The sequence below is a fragment of the Hakea prostrata genome, chromosome 9 (genome assembly GCF_041222555.1).
Source record: "Hakea prostrata isolate BN-2017 chromosome 9, UWA_Hpros_2, whole genome shotgun sequence".
Taxonomy (NCBI): domain Eukaryota; kingdom Viridiplantae; phylum Streptophyta; class Magnoliopsida; order Proteales; family Proteaceae; genus Hakea; species Hakea prostrata.
Window position 1 is genome coordinate 59,715,314 of NC_142608.1, and position 22,639 is coordinate 59,737,952.

The 22,639-nt window shown below is 36.4% G+C and overlaps 2 protein-coding genes across 2 annotated transcripts in view; both read left to right on the plus strand.

Moving 5' to 3' along the window:
- Positions 1-3,467: 3,467 nt before the first annotated feature.
- The window catches only part of LOC149005865 (TMV resistance protein N-like), a 56,957-nt gene continuing 37,785 nt past the window's right edge, over positions 3,468-22,639 (plus strand). Inside the window, exons 1-5 of the mRNA XM_089136057.1 lie at positions 3,468-4,052; positions 4,463-5,567; positions 5,858-6,145; positions 6,237-7,154; positions 7,276-7,829. Coding sequence (XP_088992183.1) covers positions 3,583-4,052; positions 4,463-5,567; positions 5,858-6,145; positions 6,237-7,154; positions 7,276-7,829 — 3,335 coding nt within the window. The 5' untranslated portion in view covers positions 3,468-3,582. The remainder of the gene's footprint in view (positions 4,053-4,462; positions 5,568-5,857; positions 6,146-6,236; positions 7,155-7,275; positions 7,830-22,639) is intronic.
- Positions 19,171-21,101, plus strand: LOC149005866 (TMV resistance protein N-like). The gene is made up of 2 exons (XM_089136058.1): positions 19,171-19,415; positions 19,810-21,101. The coding sequence occupies exons 1-2, from the start codon at positions 19,192-19,194 to the stop codon at positions 20,954-20,956; spliced, it is 1,371 nt and encodes a 456-aa protein (XP_088992184.1). The 5' UTR covers positions 19,171-19,191; the 3' UTR covers positions 20,957-21,101.

The following is a 22,639-nucleotide window of genomic DNA, read 5'->3' on the forward strand; positions in this document are numbered from 1 at the left end:
TGAAGATTTCACAAGGATCATGGCGAAGATTAATATGAAGATCATAAAACTTTAAGAATGAAAGGAGATTGTAGAAGAGATGGTTGCAAGGATCAATATGTTGCAAGGATGCGGCATCTTCTTCATAATCTCAATCTCAAAGAATAAATCATAGTAAGAGTAGATCAATACAACACAAGAGAGATTACTAATCTTTGATTGAAGAATAGGAGATGAAAAGCTTGAAGTCTTGAAACAGTTAGAAGGAATAAGAAATCATGAAGATCACACTTGATTTCTCTTCGAAATCATCATGTGGAGAATTCACAAGGTTATAGAGTGTATGGAGATCCACTCTAGAATAGAAGGGATAGAAGGATCAATCATGGGAATGATTTAAGATCATCCTCCTATCAAAGGGAATGTAAGACATAAGAAGAAATCGTGGAGAGAATAGATCAGCTTTGGGATAAACTTCTACCAACGAAACTAGGCATTCGTACAATAGAGAATAAATCGAACAATGCATATGGTATGCATATGGTATGTATGCATTTGGCACAACAGCAAGGTTAGGGTTAGGTGGGATCTCACAATCTCCCCCCCTTAAAAAATTTCGTCCTCGAAATTGAAAGCATACTTGGGCTCCCACTAAGATGAGGAAAGTTCTTCAGGGGTGTGATTCTTCCACCGAAACTTTACCAGGGGATGGAAGGTACAACGAGAAATAGATCTAATAGGTAAAGAATATTGGACTCTTGGCTGACTTCTCAAACAGCTAAGAGGAATTCAAAACAATACTGACAAGCACTTCATAGAGACTAGGAAAACTCACATGGTAAGAATAAATCAAAACAATGCATATGGCCTATATGCAATGCATCAGTAAGGATTAAATCAAGCAACGCATATGATATGTATGTAATGCATAAATAAAGAATAAATCAAGGCAATGCATGTGGTATTCATACAATGCGCAAGCAAAGATAAATCAAGGTAGTGCATATGGTATTTATACAACGCATAAGTAAAGAATAGATCAATAGCAGAAGTTAAAGGATAAGAGCAACGTACCGGTTACGAGATCTTGGTTTGGTTCTATCTCACTTCCAACTACGCCACACTTTACCAGCAGGAGGGGCTTGAATCGACGTCGCAGCTAAAGCGGCTTGACGACTTGGTTTATGAGGGACAACGAATAGCCAAATGTCCTTTTTTACGGCAGTAAAAACAAACAAGTTCTCTCTGTCCTACAGGTCGCACTGGCTCTAGAGGTCTTCAATTCACTGGTCTCAGGTCTGCAGAAATTTGATTGAGGTTTGCATTCCCAACACTTTGTCCCACAGTCCGGGTTTGATAAGTCAAGGTGGAATACGGTGTAGGCATAATGAACTTTCTGCTGGGTCTTTTAACATAGCTAGGACTTCTACTGGGTAGGGACTTCTGGTGACCAAAATTCTTTCTTCCAACATCAGGCATAGTAGCGAGATTAGGGTTTGTCTGGGCAGCAGCACGAGTCTCATTGTGCATGGCCAAAATCCCAGTCAAGATTCGATTGAACTGTGCACTCTGCTGTTGTAACATATCCCCCATAAGATTAATGATTTCTTGGTAGTTGACCACTGGAGGAGCACCGGATGGGTTACCGATCGCTTGACCTGTCGGAGGGTTCTGGACTTCAACACTGCCAGAGGACACTCCAGCTCTAGGAACAACTCTCTTTCCATTCCGACTTGAGGAAGCACCACAGTTCCTTCTTCCGGTCATTCTGACAAACAAATCGAAAGTCAAAAATCTACGAGAATATGTCCAAATTCAAAATCACACTCCCAACATGTCAAACATACTTGATTTCAACTGCACATGCCATTAAAAATCCAAACAATGCATCAAAATCAATATTTTCCCAAAACTGCCATAACAACAAAATCCTGCGCCTGTTTGAGAAAACAGCCTTAAAGGGACCACTTTCTCTATTTCAATCCCATTTCAAACACTTCCAACTTCAAGTTTGGCTCAGGGGAAAAGGTTATCTAGGGCTCCTAAGGTTCCAAGATTCTCAAGAGGCTTCAACGACAACTTACAACCTTCATTGATCAACAACACAAGTAAGACCTTCTCTTTCTTCTCTTTTCTTTCAAACTTCATTTTCCATTGGTATGTTTTTTTCTTTAAAACTGAGAAATACTTGAGGCTGAAGGTTAGAATAGTGCCTAGGGATGTTTAGAAACATGATCCCATTATTTTCCAAACAAAACCAAACTTCAACCAAAAAGATTTCTCACACTTTGGTTCAAAAACACTATTCACTTTACAAAATCCCAACTTTACAAACGCTTGTCCCATTTTCAAACCAAATTGAATTTTAACATCAAACCAATTCCCACAAGACTGATTTACTATGGGGAAGATGCTCCCACTCTCCGTTCGTCAAAATCCGACTTTCCAAAAATCACAACACCTTGTCCATAAGAGGATTCCTTCTTCCAAAGTTGTTGAATTTTCATGTCCATAAAGCAAAATTGATGGGTTTTCTTCAAACAAATCATCCCAGCATGTTTATCCAAGTCTTATGAACACACTAGAATGTTCAAATCGAAATTTTGACAAAATCAAAATTTTCAAAAATTTACGAAAATGCCCTTCTTGCAGAATTTTTCCATACTCCATGGGTTTCAATGGATCTTCTCCAAACAAACCTTCTTATCATGTTAAACCAACTCTTATACACATGCTAACATGTCCAAATCGCAGTTTCCATAAAAAAACAAACTTTTCCAAAAATTTACCAAAATGCCCCTCTTCACCAAAGATTAATGATTTCTTGGTAGTTGACCACTGGAGGAGCACCGGATGGGATTTCACAAGTAACCTCTCTTTTGGGCTGGATTTCACAAGTATCCTCATCTAGTATTTCTCTCCTTAAGAAGATGAGATAGCTTATCCATATTTTTATGGTATTTTGGGTATTAAGACAGACATGATCACCTGATGAATCACCAGTTAAGTTAATTGGAGTCAAGTAATTTAATAACCTGTTTACCAAAAATAATAATAATAATAATTTAATAACCCATCTGCAAACGGGATCAGAATATGATATTTTCTTAAACATAATGCACGACAGAGGATGTAAATATTGTATTAATCTATCTATCTTATTACTGTAAAAATTAAACTCCCTTTAATTAGTTGGGAAAGACTTTTCTACCTTCCGTGTGGGACCCCCACGGCTTGTTAGCTGTTTAATGGCAATTTGCTGGCACTGTCTATGTCCTGCTGGCTTTAATTAATCTCAAATGGAACCTCTACGATTAATTAATTAAAGCATAAAAATACAAAATTAAGTGAGACTTTAATGAGTACCATCATCCCATGTGAGAACTCACAACCGTGTCTTTTTATTTCTCTTTTTCTTTTTCAACGGAAGCTTCTTATCCGATTACGCGGTCTTCACGCCAGATTGAATATTCTAAACCTGTAAGTCATTCGTTGCACCTTCCTTGGTATGTAAAGTGATATAATAGAGTAGTTCATCCTTGGAGATCGAGCTCTGTTCGTGTTAATTCCTTGTCTCTGAACTTTGAACCAACAAAATACTTCATGGCTTCCACTCCTTCTTTTTCAACCTATGAAGTGTTCCTCAGTTTTAGAGGAGAAGATACACGCAATTCATTCATTAGTTATCTTTACAGAACTCTGAAACAGAGCGGAGTCAATGTGTTCCTCGATAGTAAAAGTCTATGGACAGGAGAATCCATTGGCGAAACGCTACTCGCAGCGATCCGAGGGTCTAAAATATCGATCCCTGTCTTTTCTGAACGTTATGCCGATAGCAAATGGTGTTTGATGGAGCTTGCTGAGATTGTTGAATGCCAGAATTCCATTGGTCAATTGGTCTTGCCTATTTTCTTTAACGTTGATCCATCAAATGTTCGGAATCAGAAGGAAGGAAGCTTTGCAAAAGCATTTGAGGATCATGAGAAGAATTTCAAAATCGATATCGTAAAAGGCTGGAGGGATGCTTTAAAAAAGGTAGGAGGTTTGAAAGGAGAAGTTGTAAACGATACCACGTAAGTCTTCTAAACTTTATCCAGTCTTAAAATTGATAGTTTACATGTTTGTTTGACCATCCGTCTAAAAATATACTAGTGCAATATATCTGTTATTGATCATATATTGGAAGTTCCCTTTGGATCTAAAGTGGTTCATGATTTTTCAAGAATTAAACCCATCTTCAACTTATCATTCAAATCGTCGATATATTGTTTCAAGCTCAAGATTTGGTTGATTGAGTGTAGAGTTTTCAATTTTCTTCCTATGATTGCATCACTTAGTAACTGATGTTGTGCTCTATTTTTTTTTTTTTTTAATTGCTTTCAAAGCCATTGGAAGCTTTAAATTTTTTCTGCAAAAGAAGTATAAATTTAATTGTTGTCAATTTTTATTTTTTTATTTTTTTATTTTTATATAAAAATTGCAGGGACCAAGGAGAGCTAATTGAATCGGTTTTGGAAAGGGTTATGGTTGAATTGAGCAGCAAAACCCACTTGGCTGAAACTAAATACCTAACAGGAATAGATTCTTCCATAAATATTCTGCTCTCTTTGTTAGATCTTAATTCTAACGATGTTCAGTTTGTGGGAATTTCGGGTATTGGTGGTATTGGAAAAACAACTATTGCCAAGAATGTGTACAATTGCATTATGTCAACCTTCGAAGGGCATAGTTTTATCTCAGATGTCAGAGAACATGCAGCGCAAAGCATGTGCATGGTGTCTTTGCAGAAGCAGCTTCTTAAAGATATCCTCAAAATAGACATTGACATATCTAATCATTATAGAGGAAAAACATTGATAGAACAAAGACTTTGTACAAAAAGAGTTCTTATAGTTCTTGATGATGTAGATAGCCCGGAACAGGTGGGTTCTTTGGTTGGTCAAGCCAATTGGCTTGGTCAAGGAAGTAGGGTTATATTAACAACCAGAGATGAGGATATTTTGAATGATGCTAAAATATATAGGCCTGAAGTTTTAAATCATAACCAATCTCTTCAGCTCTTTAGCTTGCATGCCTTTGGAGAAAAGCTACCTCCGGACAATTATATGCAACTTTCAAATGACATGGCAAGCTATTCAGGAGGATTACCTCTAACTCTAAAGGTGCTTGGGTCTTCTCTATCAAATGCAGACATAGAAGAGTGGGAAAGTACATTGCAACGTCTGAAAGAAATTCCTCCAAAGAAAGTCCAACAAAGGTTGAGAATAAGCTATGACAAGCTAGAAGAGCATTATCAAAAAGAAATTTTTCTTGATGCTGCATGCTTTTTTATTGGATGGGAAAAAGAAGAAGTAATTTCCGTATGGGAAGCGTGTGGATATTATCCAAGGTCTGCAATACGCATATTAACTAAACGATCTCTCATTAAATTTGAAAATGATGCACATGGTAGATGTCAGCTGAAGATGCATGATCAAGTTCGAGACATGGGAAGAGGAATTGTCCTAGGAGAAAATCGCACCGATCCAAGTGAGCGTAGTAGGTTGTGGTCTCGTGATGATATCTTGGAAGTATTAGAAAGTAACCAGGTAATACTAAAACATTTGCCTTTTTGTTTTTGCTCATGCCATTAGTAACATTATATTTTAAATTCTACATTTGGACGTTGTTTTGATTCGACTCCACTAGCGTCCACCAATTTCTATTTTCTTGGATTATTTATTTATCGTAGCGAATTAACATCTAGATTATTTTTTCATCCAAAAAAAAAATTGTTAAAAGGCATGATCCTTCTTCATGCATCTTTTTAATTGCCAATTATTTATTTATTCATTGGTTTCCTCCAACTTCTATTTACTTGACATTTTTTCTATTGTAGGGAACTACCAAGGTAACACGATTGGTCTCTAAATTTGGCTTCTCAGATGTTTATCTACATCAACATCACTTCAACATGATGCCAAAATTGAAATTTGTTGCCATTAAATTGGAAAGTGCCGTTGAAAACTTTTCAAGCCTTCCTAGGGAACTGAGGTGGTTCCATTGGTTGGATTGTTCCTGGGAAGTTATACCTACCACTTTTTATCACAAGGGTCTAGTTCATCTCAAGCTATCTGAAAACAGTATTAGGCAAGCCTGGAATACCGAACCTCAAGATGAAAATAAGGTGAAACATTGGACTTTTTCCTTTTATTTTTTGATTGATTATTATGTTTTATTAATGATAACGTATATGTTTTCTTTTTGCATGACAACAGTTCCCAAAGTTGAAAGTTCTCGATCTTAATAGTTGTCGTTTTCTATCTGAGTCTCCAAACTTTTCATGGTTTCCTTATTTGGAGCAATTGGATCTCTCAAAGTGTGAATATTTGAAATTTTTGGATGAATCCATTGGGCAATTGAGTCGGCTCAAAAGTCTTAGGCTTGAAGGGTGTTACCGAATCATGGAGTTGCCTAATTCCATTGGTAATTTGAAGTCTCTAGTCAAGCTTAACTTGTCAAAAACAAGAATAAAAGAGGTTCCACATTATTTGCGTGAGCTGAGCTGTCTGAAGACCCTCAAGCTCATTGGATGGCCTACACTCAAGAAGTTGCCTGATTTCATTAATGATCTAAAAAATTTGGTTGAGCTCGGTTTGTGTCTTGATGGTTTGAAACATGCTAAAGAAATTGAAGAACTTCTTGAGGGTGTTGGACTTTTGGAGAATGTTGAGGTATTAAATGCTTTACGTCAGGGTAGACTAGTGAAGCTACCAAGATCAATGGGGAGAATGAAGTGTTTGCATACCCTTATTTTGGATGAAACCAATATTTCAGAATTGCCTAATGATTTTTCAATGCTCTCAAATTTAGAGGTGTTGAAAATATCTTATAATCTGAAATCTTTCGATCTAATACAGTTGAAGAAGCTGAGGGAATTAACGCTTGTAGATTGCAAGCTAATGGAAGAGCTTCCAGAAGTTGTTTCAAGTTTAGTTGAACTTAGTTGCAAGAGTTGCAATTCATTAGAACGAACATTCGACATGTCAAGGCTGAAAAATTTGAAAATGTTAGAGTTTTGGTGTTGTGAAAAGTTGAAGGAGATTCAAGGCCTTGCGGGTGCAGAATCCTTGGAAAGTTTTGGGGTCATTAGATGTCCTAACATGACAAATGGAAAGAAGACTGTATATGGGCCGGTAGGTAATTATCTAAGTGTATGGCATCTTTTCTTTAGGTATCAATTTTAATTAATTATTCTAATTATTCGAATACGCTTTATCTAATTGACTCTCTCTCTTTCTCTGTTTTGTTTTGTAGGGAAGGCTGTATTTTAAAAACATGAGTCTTCAGAAAAAAAAGCATTATCGCTTGTGTGCTAGTAGTGGTAGTAAGGGTATAATTTTGGGCATTGGTTTTAGACACCGCGAGGATTGCCATTGGAATCAAGGGGCTGGACAACCTAGAAGCTTGTCTAGTGGTATGGTCCATCACCAGAGTAAACCACGTGAAGTCTATTTGTCGATTTTCGCTACGATCCACCAGAAAGATAAAGCAATCGAGTGTTCGAATACGCTGGATTTTACGGGCATTGAGCGTACTAGGAGAGGAAGAGATATGATCTGCCTTCACCATTTCGAAGGCTTTGACTGGTTTGGGATTCCTTTGCAAGGAAAAGATTCTATTGTGATTCAATCCGTGAATGCGACATGCAGCGATTTTGAGGTGATATTGTGGGAGTTATTGCTTGATGAGGAGGAGGACTGGGAAGCAGCAGCTGGCCTTCAAAAGCCTATCGATCCAGCCCGAACACTAGCAGATTTCTTCATTTGGAACGACTCTGTTTCTGAAGCAGAGGAAGAGTCGATGTCAAGGCCGAGAAATAACTACAATGATGATGAACCATCAGTTTCTTCTCTTCGCCAAAAAACCACGGGTGCTCGAGTATTTCTCCTAGGAAGTATTTCTCAAGTCTCAGAAAGAGTCCGAGGCCCTGATAATTCGTGGTCAGACCAGGAAGAAGAAGCAGCAGCAACAGAAGCAGATGAGGTGTCGATGGCTGTGGAGAGACAATTGCTTCTTCTTAATTGACAAGAATGATGATGATCTGATGATGATGATGAGGTTGCTGATGTTGACTCTGGACCCATACAGCTTCATAATTCAACCGCTACTTTCTTAGAATTAATTTGTTTTCCATTTACACTGCTTTTTTTCACCTTGTGTTAGATATTTTAATTAAGAATGCTGTGGCAAAATCACATGAAGCTTTGGACAAATTTGAGGTGAAACTCGGTAATTAATTAAGCAGCATTACTTAATCATCTAGGAAGGAATATATGCATACCAAGCTGAGATTAATTCGATTGTATTGTATGGAAGTTTATTATCCAAGTTAGGCTGCTTAAGGTTTGATTTCTTTAGCTATTTTCATCAGGCACCCATACATACTATACTGTGTCTTAATTTATTCTGCTTCTGATTGTGTTGTCTTGATCCATCAAGTCTCCTATTACAAACGACATTGCTTTGTCAATTGTTCATACTGCTAAAACAGAGGTGCTAGCATATGCTACGCAGTCTGACAGCATTAATGTTTCCCCATACATTTGATATCTTAAAAACTGCACTTCATGAATAGAAGTTTCAATCAATATGTGTGTGTTATCTTACTGTTATATAAACGTTTTTGAACAACAGGCTTATACTTTTTCACCTCTAATGCAACAACTAACTATCTATGGCATTTTTGAAAATCCAGGCATGAGGATGGACCACTTTAACATGAAACACCTCAAGCGACAATAATTCATACTCATATTAACCGGTATGGGTATAATTTTCTTGTTAGTCAAAAATCAGACTCTTCCAAAAGCATTGGTATGGCAGCAATTCAAGCAGTATAACCTTTTCATAAAAAATTAAAAAAGAAATCAACTATACCTTTCTGTTACAGGAAGTTTGCTTATGCTGAATAGTTGGAGCCACTGGCCCGCAAGGGAAGTCATGACCTGATTTTGATATACTACCACTGGCTATAGTTCACTAATCCAGATGAGCCATTCAGGTTTGGCTTATAACTTCTTAGATTTGCTAGTATTCTTCCATTTCCCTTAAAACTCTGTAGTTAGACATGAAATCTATCTAATTTTAAAGATGTAATCAATGCTCAAGGCTCTGAACACTAACTCCTCAAGAACACTTTGTGCTAATGAGAAATGAGTCAAATGACCCAATATTTAGAAAATCCAACCTAAGATACTGGTGCTGGTTCAATGTAAAATGAACCGAAGCAATCCAGATGAAATGAGCCAATTAACCCACGCATAGAAATGTGTGCTTGGACATTTCGATTAGCTCCCTCACAGGATTAATTAGTATATGATATTGTCTCAAAATGCATGAGAGGATGTAAAACATTATATTAATCTATCTGATATTGTAATTAAGTAGCATAGAAATTAAACTATAATTTTTAAGTTGAGAAAAGCTAGACCCCTAGCTTCCATGTGTAACCACTAGGCCTGTAAATGGACCGGATTCAGCTCGAATATACCAGTATCCGAATCCGAAACTTTATCGGATATCCGATAATAATCCGATCCGATAAAATATCCGATTATTGATTGATAATTGTCACTTTTTTACATTTTTTATTATAAATTTCTAATTTTCGATTACCAAATACTGCTATCCGAATCCGATTATCATATATTTTTAAAGAAAAAATGTTAAATACTTTACTCTATTCGGATAAAAATTTATCTGGATATTATCCGATCCGATAAGCAAATATCTGAATCCGAATCCGGTTGCTTAACGGACGGATACGGATATTTTCCGGTAAGAAAATTTTCGGATATGGATACCCTTAAACGAATACGAATGCGAATTCGGAGGCGGATTTCGACTATCCATTTACAGGTCTAGTAACCACACCACCCAGTGCTTGTTTAGTCTTTTGAGAAAAAGCCAAAAAGGTTGTAATTTTCCAGTTTAGTTCTCCCAAAAAGTGCTGTCGGGCAATTTGGTATTGTTAATGAGCTGCCATGACTACTCAAACGCCCCTAGTTTGAATTGCAAATTATTGAAACCACTGCAATTAAACTTTGCAATGAAAAGGATAAAAAGTATACAAATGGGCCGGAGTTCAATGAGTCCATGTGAGAACCATATATATATGAATATTTTAAAAATTCAAATGGATTATGGAAAATGCGAATAAAGAAAATCATTAACTTCCAGAAACGATTCTTCTAACAGATTTATTTTTTTCGGATTCGAGGTTTCATCTGGATGAGCTTACGCACACCTCGACTAATCTTCATGGGAGTTTTATATAATTAATATAAGCAGAACTTCGGCCCCGGCCTCAAAGAGATTCAAACTCTGACCTCCTATGTAAAAGCATTGGTCTTTTGCCAACTTAGCCACCCCTGGGGATTCAAAAACATCTTATTTGCCTTCTATATCTTTTCACCTATATAAAGTGGTAAAGGTCGACACAGTTAAAAAAAGCACTAAGTGAGTTGTAAGCTTGTGGAATCACATTTGATTTTGAACATATTTAGGGGGTTTGTGAGCGTGACTTGAAAGATGATAAAAATAGGGTTTTTGGTTTTGGATATAGGACGGATATGGATTTAATTAAAGCCCAAGATTACCATTCATATTGTTTACAATCACCGTTCACTTGTTTTAGTATTTCTCCATTTTCCATTACACGAGTAGGAGAAGAACTATGATTTTCCAACACCTTATTCTAGCCCATTGCTCCTTCAAGGTAGATTTTCATGAAGAGTCAAATACCATATTCATTATTCTGTCTAGGATAAGGTTACAACTAGATTATCACATGGCAAATAACGCAATGTTTTAGGGACAACTGTATTGGCAGATTCCTTGGCAAATAACTGTTATAGAAACTTTAAATTTCTTTTGCCCAAAAAAGTATAAATTTAATTGCTGTCAATTTCTGTAGCTGGATTTTTATTTTTCATATATAAAATTTGCAGGGATCAAGGAGAGCTAAATGAATCAGTTGTGGAAATGCTTATGGGTGAATTGAGCAGCAAAACCCACTTGGCTGAATCTAAATATTTGATAGGAATAGATTCTACCGTAAATGAGCTACTATCACTGTTAGATCTTAATTCTGGTGATGTTCGATTCATGGGAATTTTGGGTATTGGTGGTATTAGAAAGACGACCATTGCCAAGAATGTGTACAACTACATTATTTCGACGTTCAAAAAGCATAGCTTTATCTCAGATGTCAGAGAACATGCAATGCAAAGCACGGGCCTAGTGTCTTTGCAAAAGCGGCTTCGTAAAGATATCTTCAAACTAGACATTGACATACCTAATTGTCATAGAGGAAAAACATTGATAGAAGAAAGACGTTGTGAAGAGAAAGTTCTTATAGTTCTTGATGATGTAGATAGCGCGGAACAGGTGGATTCTTTGGTTGGTCAAGCCAATTGGCTTGGTCAAGGAAGCAGGCTTATAATTACAACCAGAGATGAGGATGTTTTGAATAACGCTAAAATATATAGGCCTGAAGTTTTAAATCATGACCAATCTTTTCAGCTCTTTAGCTTGCATGCCTTCAGAAAAAAAAACTACCTCCAGACGATTATATGCAACTTTCAAATCATATGGTAAGCTATTCAGGAGGATTACCTCTAACTCTAGAGGTTCTTGGGTCTTTGCTATCAAACACAAGCATAGAAGAGTGGGAAAGTACATTACAATATTTGAAAGAAATTCCTCCAAAAGAAGTCCAGCAAAGGTTGAGGATAAGCTATGATAAGCTAGAATAGGATTATCAAGAAATTTTTCTTGATGCTGCATGCTTTTTTATTGGATGGGAAAAAGAAACAGTAATTTCCCTATGGGAAGCATGTGGATATTATCCAAGATGTGCATTACGCATATTAGTTAAACGATCTCTCATTGAATTTGAAGAAAAAAGTGTATATGACGATGAAGATACATATCTGGTCTTGAAGATGCATGATCAAATCCGAGATATGGGAAGAGGAATTGTCTTGGGAGAAAATCTCAGAAACCCAAGCAAGCGTAGTAGATTTGTGGTCTCGTGATGATATCTTGCAAGTATTAGAAAGTAACAAGGTAATACTAAAGCCTTTTTTTTATTTTTTATTATGCTCATGCCAAGAGTAACTCCATATTTTAAAATCCACATCTGGATATTGTTTCGGTTCGACTCCACTAGTATCCACCAATTTCTATTTTCCTGAATTGTTTATCTAGTCTAGGGAATTAACATGTTAAAAGGCATGATTTGTCCTTAAGCATCTTTTAAAAGGCCAAGTATTTATTTATTTATTTGTTGGTATCCACCAATTTCTATTTACTTGGACAATTTTTCTATTGTAGGAACTAACATGGTAAAAGGCATGGTCTTTCCTGATGACTTCCCATATGATTATTTACACCAACATCACTTTGAGATGGTGCCAAATCTAAAATTCCTCAACATTGCTTCAGCAAGTGTCAATGAAAACCTTTTAAGCCTTCCTCGGATGCTGCGATGGTTCGGCTGGGAAGACTGTTCTTGGGAATTATACCTACCACTTTTTATCACAAGGGTCTAGTTCATCTCAATTTATCTAGAAGCAATATTAGACAAGCCTGGAATACCGAACCTCAAGATGAAAATAAGGTGAAACATTGGACTTTTTCCTTTTCTTTTTTAATTGATTATTAATTTTTATTAATGATAAGGTATATGTTTTCTTTTTGCATGACAACAGTTCCAAAAGTTGAAAGTTCTCAATCTTTGTCATTGTGATAATCTATCTGAATCTCCAATCTTTTCATGGTTTCCTTATTTGGAGCAATTGGATCTCTCATATTGTGAGAAATTGAAAATTTTGGATGAATCCATTGGGCAATTGAGTCAGCTCAAAAGTCTTAATGTTGCAAGGTGTTACCATATCAGGGAGTTGCTTAATTCCATTGGTAATTTGAAGTCTCTAGTTGAGCTTAACTTGTCAGGAACAAGAATAGAAGAGCTTCCACATTCCATTGGTATTTTGAAGTCTCTAGTCGAGCTTAACTTGTCAGGAACAAGAATAAAAGAGCTTCCACATTCCATTGGTAATTTGAAGTCTCTAGTCGAGCTTAACTTGTCAGGAACAAGAATAAAAGAGCTTCCACATTCCATTGGTAATTTGAAGTCTCTAGTCAAGCTTAACCTGTCAGAAACAAGAATACAAGAGCTTCCAAACAGTTTGTGTAAGCTGAGCTTTTTGAAGAACCTCAGGCTCATTGATTGTTTTGCACTCAAGAAGTTGCCTGATTTCATTGGTGGTCTAAAAAATTTGGTTGAGCTCGATTTGCATATTGATGTTACTATTTATGAAGGAATTGAAGAAATTCCTGATGGTGTTGGACTTCTGGAGAATCTTGAAGTATTAAGTACTTTTGGTCGGCAATCACTGGTGAAGCTACCAAGATCAATGGGGAGAATGAGGCGTTTGCATACCCTTAATCTGCAGGGCTCCAATATTTCAAAATTGTCTAAGGATTTTTCAATGCTCTCAAATTTAGAGGTGCTGAAAATATCTGGCAATTTGAAATCTTTCCCAAGAGATCTGATCCAGTTGAAGAAGTTGAGAAAATTAATGATTGTAAATTGCGTTCTGTTGAGAGAGCTTCCAAAGGTTTCGTCAAGTTTAGTTAAACTTATGTATCGGTTGCAATTCATTGGAACGAATATTCGACATGTCAAGGCTGAAATATTTGAAGGTGTACAAGGTTTGACAAATGTGAAAAGTTAAAGGAGGTTCGAGGCCTTGAGGGTGTAGAATCCTTGAAAAGGTTTCAGGTCGTTGGCTGTCCTAACATGATAAATAGAGAGAGGAATGTTTATGGGCAGGTAGGTAATTATATTAGTCTCGTCATCTTCACGTATTCTAATTAATGGGCAGGATACTTCATTATCTCTCTATATCTCTCTATTTTGTTTTGTAGGGAACGCTACGTTTTGTAGAGAAGAGTCTTGGGCAGGAAAAGCATTATCGCTTGTGTGCTAGCAACAGTAGTAGTAAGGGAATAATTTTGTGCATTGTTTTTAGAGGCGATGAGAAGTTCTTGCGTCTTGAAGAGGGTGACCAAGTGAGAGGCTGGTTTATTATTGACGCTACGATCCACCAGAAAAATGAAGCAATCGAGTGTTTTAATATGGGGGATTTTGGTACCTTTGAGCATACATTTAGACGAGATACAATCTTCCTTCAGCATTTCAAAGGCTTTGACTGGTTTATGATTCCATTGCAAGGTAAAGATTCCATTGTGATTAAATCAGTTGAGAGCATCACTTTTGAAGTCATATTTTGGGAGTAATTGTTCGTGGAGGAGGACAGGGAACCTGGCCTTCGAAAGCCTAGTGATCCAGCCCGAACAGTAGCAGATTTCTTCATTTGGGACCAGTACGGACCAACCCAGGAAGAAGAAGATGGCAATGATAACACTGTTCCTGAAGCTGTGGTGGTAGGGGCAGAGGAAGAGATGTCAAGGCTGAGCAAGAGGCCTCATCTACATGCCGAGGATGATTATGATGATGAAGCATCAGTTATTTCTCTTTACCAAATAACCACGGGTGCTAATGGAAGTAGTTGCCCCTCGCAGCACGAGGACGAGGCGTTGATAATTCTTGACAACCAGGAAGCAGGTGAGGTGTCGATGGCCATGGAAAGACAAGTGGTTCTTTACAAGTCAGGACCAAGACAGCATCATAATTCAACCAGTAGTTTCTTAGAATTAATTTGTTTTCCATTTAGATTGCTTTTTTCACCTTGCATGGATACTTGATAGCTAGGGTGGAGGTGATGTTGATGCTTCAAAACCCCTCATTACGAATTTACGATCCTGTTTGAAATTAAAATAAAATTTGTTTCATTCGTCAAAGAGCAAAGTGTAGATTACATATGTCTATTTGATCGTCCGTCTACGTATTCCGGTGTGACATACTAGCCATGCATGTATTACAAGTTCCTTTTGAATCTATAGTGGTTCATGTATGAGTTTAGTTGTAGCCAATTATTGTTATTATGTTTCTATTTTTGATACATAAATTTGGCTGAGCTAGCTAATTGAATCTGTTGCAAAAGAGATCAAATAACAGGTGCATGCTAATGGGAGTAATGGTCATTCACAGAACAGAGGATCAGGCAGAGGCGGTGTTAAGTGCCATTTGAAGAATTGGTCTTGAAAACCAGGAATTACCATTTTTTATATTATCTTTGTATTTAAATCTCAGATTTTGCATCGGGGTTATTTGATGTATGTTTCTATTAAATTCGTTGATACATTTTCCTCTCTTAGGGGTTTTGATTAATATAACTTAGGGGTGATATTAATTTTAAAAGGTAATCCAATTCAAATGTGTCAGTCCTAAATTTCCTAAAATTTAACTATTAATTTAAGGATAACTGGTTGTCGAGAGTAAAGACATAACAGATTATCAAATGAGTAAAAGTAAATAAAAATTGAGGCTTTGAAAATCTCTATATCCTTTATTGACTACAGCTTTGAAACCAATATATTATTAATTCAGTTTATTCAAATAATGAAATAAAGGCAAAGAAGTGTAAGCGGGGATTTTTAGTCTAAAACAATGAAATGGAATGAACCTTTTTATTATTCAGTTTGTTTGATGAAGCGAATATATTAGAAAGGTTTAAAGAGAGACTGAATGTTTAAAATAATCAACGGTTGATGTTCTATCGTGTGCCGCTTGTTTAAAGCGGCTTCTTGAACAAGTGCCGGAGGATGTAAACCCCTTTGGCTTTGTGTTTTTTGATTACTTCCTCTTTTCTCCTCTTTCGTTAATGAATTTTGTTATTCCCAGATTGACACTGAGGGGGGGGTGAATCAGTGTCTTCAAAAATTCACCACAATGTGGCTGGGTCTACCAGACAATGTACCACCACTTTACAATCAAAGCACTCCAATATGTGCAACAAAGAAAAATAAACAAAAACGCAATGCACCAGAGTTTACGTGGTTCAGCCAAATTGCCTACATCCACGGAATAATACCCAACATAGGGTTTCGTATATTACTCAATATACTCTTAGATATTTTGACTGCTACAACAAGTCCAGGAACACCAATCCCCGTTATAGTCTAAAATGCAATTCGACAGAAAGGGCACCAACCCCAACCCCTAGACAAGGTCCAACTTGCTAGGTCACATTATTTTGACGCACAACAGTCCAGGAACACCAATCCCCTGTATAGTCTAAAATGCAATTCAGACAAGGGCACCAACCCCAACCCCTTAGACAAGCTCCAACTTGCTAGGTCACATTATTTTGATCACTACAACACCCAGAACACCAATCCCTCCCTATAGTCTAAAATGCAATTCAGACAAGGGCACCAACCCCAACCCCTAGACAAGCTCCAACTTGCTAGGTCACAATGTAAACCAATAATTCAAGTTCCCAAAATTACATTCATGAGATAGATTCTTCATCACTAAACATAACCTCGAAAATAATAGACAATCACTTGTGAATACGGGTTACCTCAACTTGTGTAAGATGCATGGTAACAATACTTGTTTCTCTTTTTCTCCAACTCTTTTTTTTTCTCTTTTCAATATTTTTCAGTTTTCTCTCTTTAAAAAAGCCATACAACCATGTTCCCTTCTTTTCTTCTGCTGCTTCTCTTTTCTTCTCTTTCACTTTCTTTCTTGTTCAGCAAAACAAAAGATTTCTTATTCCCATGCTTCAGATCTCCATAACCAACCAACGTCTTCTGGTTCGACCTCCACGCTATTCCCAAGCTCCTCAAAACGTCCTCCCTTTTGCTGGAGTTTGCTCTCCTTTTATAGATTAATTTAACTCAGAGTTTGAATCAAACTCAGAGTTCCTATCTGACTTAAACAAAGAGTGTTTTAACGTACAAATCGGACTAACTTTTAGATCTCCAATGAACAATCCCACCGTTGGATTTGAAGATCAAGAAGTCGTGAAGCTCTCCTCCAAAAATCGGCTCAATCGGACACTGGATGACCATCCGATGAAGAGGTTGATCAAAACTGGACTCAGAGTTTGAGTCAAACTCAGAGTTCCTATCTGACTTAAACAAGGAGTGTTTTGACGTACCAATCGGACTAACTTAGAGATCTCCAATGAACAATCCCACCGTTGGATTTGAAGATCAAGAAGTCTTGAAGCTCTCCTCCAAAAATCAGCTCAATCGGACACTGGATGACCATCCGATGAAAAGGTTGATCAAAACTGGACAGAGACCCTCAAAAACGGGATTCTTGAGTTTTCTTTATTTGAATTGGATTCTTTCTCTCGGAACCTTTTTGTGTGTTGCTGTACCATATCAAAACCCACTTAAGTTGCCAACAATGACAACACCTTCATTTTAGGCCAATGGAACAACAATATATGGTGTCAAGCAAATGCCACATGGACTCTGTCTAATTTCAGTCCAGGTGAGTAAAGAACTAAGGTACATAGGTATGATTTGTAATGACTTAACTCATGACATCTTCTTTTCAAGCTGAGGTAGAATTCAAATTAATTTCCATTTAGAGAGATGAATAATTTTTCTTAGTTACTACTGACTGTATTTTTTATGGCAAATCTTGTATTGAAGCGATACATCCTTTATAAACAAAGCTCTGATTTTAATTTGATCTACGAATATTCAAATGTACGAAGTGTTAATTTTTTTTTTCCTTTCTTTTCTTTCGGGGGCTATTTTTACTTGAATTCTTGATCAAGTGTCCAGCAATTGAACGCTTGACTAATATATGTCAAGCGTATCCTCTTAAGGCTATGGGATAGTTGTTTTGGTTTTTTTCATCTTCTGATCTCAATTTTCTTGCATCTGGAGTTCAAAGACGCAGTTAAAGGGGGCAGATAAAATAATTATGAGTCAAAGTCTTCTAATAATGCGATAGCCAAGTTGATCTTGGAATTCGATTCCTTATACTGAATTGTGGGATCATTCCATGGAGATAATTAGTGGCTTTTTACTGTTTTTGTGAAAATTGAGTGGCTCTCATTGAAATATTTAATGAAAATTATTATTCTATCAAGCATTAACTTCCAGAAAACGATTCTTCTAATAGATTTATGTATAGTGAAAATGGAGCAGAAAATGAATGGGAGGAGTAATAAGGATATTTAAGTCAAACAAGGATACATTAATATTTCTCTCCTTTAGAAGATGAGATATCTATTAATATATAATTAATTATACAAGTTTATCCATAATTAATTAATTAATGGTATTTTGGGTATTAAGACAGACATGATCACCTGATGAATCACCAGTTAAGTTAATAGGAGTCAAGTAATTTACTTAATAACCCATCATCCGCAAATGGGATTAATATATATACATGACATTTTCCCAAACATAATGAATGCATGATGAGAGGATATGTAAATATTGTATTAATCTCTCTATGTATTAATACTGTAGCTAGTTTCCATAAAAATTAAACTCTCTTTTAAGTTGAGAAAGACTTGACCACCCCTTTCATGTGAGACCCCCACGGCTTGTTAGCTGTTTAATGGCAATTTGGCACTTTCAATTTCCTGCTGGTTTTAAATGGCAAATGGAACTTCTACGATTAGATTAATTAAAAGCATAAAGATATAAAAATGGGACATTAATGAGTGCCCACCATCACAACGGTGTCTTTTTGTTGTTGGAACTTGGAACTTTAATGAGTCCCATCATCCCATGTGTGAACTGACGACAATGTTTTTTGTATTTTTCTTTTTCAACCGGAAGCTTATCTGATTTCGTGGTCTTCACACCTGATTGAATATTTTAAATTCGAAAGTCAGTCGTTGCACTTGCACTTCCCTTGGTATGGTATGTATAATAGAGTAATTCATCCTTTTTTTGATAGCTCTATTCGTGTTAATTCCTTAGTCTCTGAAGTCTGAACCATCAAGATACTTCATGGCTTCCATTTCTTCTTCTTCCATCATAACTAGCTTTTCAACCTATGAAGTGTTCCTCAGTTTTAGAGGAGAAGATACACGCAATTCATTCATTAGTCATCTTTACAAAAATCTGAAACAGAGCGGAGTCAATGTGTTCCTTGATAGTAAAAGTTTATGGATCGGAGAATCCATTGGAGAAAAGCTACCTGTAGCAATCAAAGGGTCTAAAATATCGATCCCCTGTCTTTTCGAACGTTATGCAGATAGCAAATGGTGCTTGATGGAGCTTGCTGAGATTGTTAGATGCCAGAAATCCATTGGTCAATTGGTCTTGCCTATTTTTTTTTACGTTGATCCATCAAATGTTCGGAGTCAGAAGGAAGGAAGCTTTGCAAAAGCATTTGAGGATCATGAGAAGAATTTCAAGCCCGATATCATAAAAGGCTGGAGGGATGCTTTGAAAGAGGTAGGAGGTTTGACAGGAAAAGTTGTCAATGATACCACGTAAGTCTTCTAAACTTTATTATGTCTTAAACTTGACAGTTTACATGTTTGTTTGATCATCTGTCTACAATTATTTTGGTGTGATATCTATTATTGACAATATATTAGAAGTTCCCTTGGGATGTAAATTGGTTCATGATTTTTCAAGAATTAAAACCATCTTCAACTTATCATTCAAATCGTCTATATATTGTTTCAAGCCCAAGATTTGGTTGATTGAGTGTAGAGTTTTCAATTTTCTTCCTATGATTGCATCACTTAGTAACTGAGGTTGTGCTTTATTTTTTTATTTTTAATTGCTTTCAAAGCCATTGGAAGCTTTAAATTTCTTTTGCCAAAAAAGTATAAATTTAATTGTTGTCAAATTTATTTTTTTTTAACATAAAAATTGCAGGGACCAAGGAGAGCTAATTGAATCGGTTGTGGAAAGGGTTATGGATGTATTGAGCAGCAAAACCCACTTGGCTGAATCTAAGTACCTGACAGGAATAGATTCTCCAGTAAATGAACTGCTATCTTTGTTAGATCTTAATTCTAATGATGTTCAGTTTGTGGGAATATCGGGTATTGGTGGTATTGGAAAGACAACTATTGCCAAGAATGTGTACAACCACCTTATTTCAACCTTCAAAAAGCATAGCTTTATCTCAGATGTTAAAGAACATGCAACATCAAGCATGGGCTTGGTGTCTTTGCAGAGGCAACTTCTTCAAGACATCTTCAAAAGAAATGACATTGAGATACCTGATTATCATAGAGGGAAAACATTGATAGAAGAAAGACGTTGTGAAGAGAAAGTTCTTATAGTTCTTGATGATGTACATAACGCGGAACAAGTGGATTATTTGGTTGGTCAAACCAATTGGTTTGGGCAAGGAAGCAGGGTTATCATAACAACCAGAAATGAAGATATTTTGAATAACGCTAAAATATATAGGCCTAAAGTTTTAAATCATAACCAATCTCTTGAGCTCTTCAGCTTGCATGCCTTTGGAGAAAAGCTACCTACGAACAATTATATGCAACTTTCAAATGACATGGCAAGCTATTCAGGAGGATTACCTCTAACTCTAGAGGTGCTTGGGTCTTCTCTATCAAATGCAGATATAGAAGAGTGGGAAAGTACATTACAACGTTTGAAAGAAATTCCTCCAGAGAAAGTCCAACAAAGGTTAAGAATAAGCTATGATAATCTAGAAGAGCATGATCAAAAAGAAATTTTTCTTGATGCTGCATTCTTTTTTATTGGATGTGAAAAAAAGGTAGTAATTTCCATATGGGAAGCATGTGGATATTATCCAAGGTCTGCAATACGCATATTAAGTAAACGATCTCTCATTAAATTTGAAGATTCTTACGGTGAATGTTTGCTGAAGATGCATGATCAAGTTCGAGACATGGGAAGAGGAATTGTCCTAGGAGAAAATCGCACCGATCCAAGTGAGCGTAGTAGGTTGTGGTCTTGTGATGATATCTTGCAAGTATTAGAAAGTAACGAGGTAATACTAAAACATTTCTTTTTGTTTTTGTTCATGCCATGAGTAATAGTAATACTATATTTTAAATTCTACACCTGGACGTTGTTTTGATTCGACTCCACTAGTATCCACCAATTTCTATTTTCTTGGATTATTTATTTATTGTAGGGAATTAACATCTAGATTATTTTTTCATCAAAAAAAAAAAAATGTTAAAAGTCATGATCCCTCCTCATGCATCTTTTTAAATGCCAATTATTTACTTATTCATTGGTTTCCTCCAACTTCTATTTACTTGACATTTTTTCTATTGCAGAGAACTAGCAAGGTAAGAGGACTGGTCCTCTCTAAATTTGACTTCTCAGATGTTTCTCTACACCAACAACGCTTCAACATGATGCCACATCTGAAATTTCTTGACATTGAATTAGGAAGTGTCGTTGAAAACTCTTTAAGCCTTCCTAGGACATTAAGGTGGTTCCAATGGAGAGATTGTCCCTGGGAAGTTATACCTACCACTTTTATTCACAAGGGTCTAGTTCATCTCAACCTATATGGAAGCAATATTAGACAAGCCTGGAATACCGAACCTCAAGATGAAAATAAGGTGAAATATATATTGGACTTTTTCCTTTTCTTTTTTGATTGATTATTATATTTTATTAATGATAAGGTATATGTTTTCTTTTTGCATGATGGCAGTTCCAAAAGTTGAAAGTTCTTGATCTTAGTGGGTGTGAGAATCTATCTGAGTCTCCAAACTTTTCATGGTTTCCTCATTTGGAGCAATTGGATCTCTCAAAGTGTAAAAATTTGAAAATTTTGGATGAATCCATTGGGCAATTGAGTAAGCTCAAAAGTCTTAGTCTTGAAGAGTGTGACCAATTCATGGAGTTGCCTAAGTCTATTGGTAATTTGAAGTCTCTAGTCGAGCTTAACTTGTTTGCAACAGAATTAAAAGAGGTTCCACATTCCATTGGTAATTTGAAGTCTCTAGTCGAGCTTGACTTGTCAAAAACAAGAATAAAAGAGCTTCCAGACAGTTTGTGTAACCTGAGCTTTCTGAAGAACCTCTCGCTCTGGGATTGTTTTTCACTCAAGAAGTTGCCTAATTTCATTGGTGATCTAAAAAATTTGGTTAAACTCGATTTGTGTTATGATACATATTCAGACGTTGAAGAAATTGAAGAACTTGAAGAACTTCCTGAGGGTGTTGGACTTTTGGAGAATCTTGAGGTATTAGATGCTTCACGTCGGGGTAGACTAGCGAAGCTACCAAGATCAATGGGGAGAATGAAGTGTTTGCGTACCCTTGATTTGGTTGGAACCAATATTTCAGAATTGCCTGATGATTTTTCAATGCTCTCAAATTTAGAGGTGTTGAAAATATCTTATAATTTGAAATCTTTCCCGAGAGATCTGATCCAGTTGAAGAAGCTGAGGAAGTTAAAGCTTGTAGATTGCAAGCTATTGGAAGAGCTCCCAGAGGTTGTTTCAAGTTTAGTTGAACTTCGTTGCCACAGTTGCAATTCATTAGAACTAACATTCGACATATCAAGGCTGAATAATTTGAAGGTGTTAGAGTTTATGTCTTGTGAAGAGTTGAAGGAGATTAAAGGCCTTGAGGGTGTTGCCGAATCCTTGGAACTTTTTCGGGTCATGTACTGTCCTAACATGACAAAAAAGATGAATGTATATGAGCCGGTAGGTAATTATCTAAGTCTCGTAATCTTTAGGTATCAATTT

Bases quoted from the DNA above. Each gene is read 5' to 3' on its own strand.
- LOC149005866 (XM_089136058.1), top strand. From the start codon at position 19,192: ATGGAGCTTGCTGAGATTGTTAGATGCCAGAAATCCATTGGTCAATTG. The intron at 19,416-19,809 runs GTAAGTCTTCTA...TAAAAATTGCAG, and splicing joins AAAGTTGTCAATGATACCAC to GGACCAAGGAGAGCTAATTG.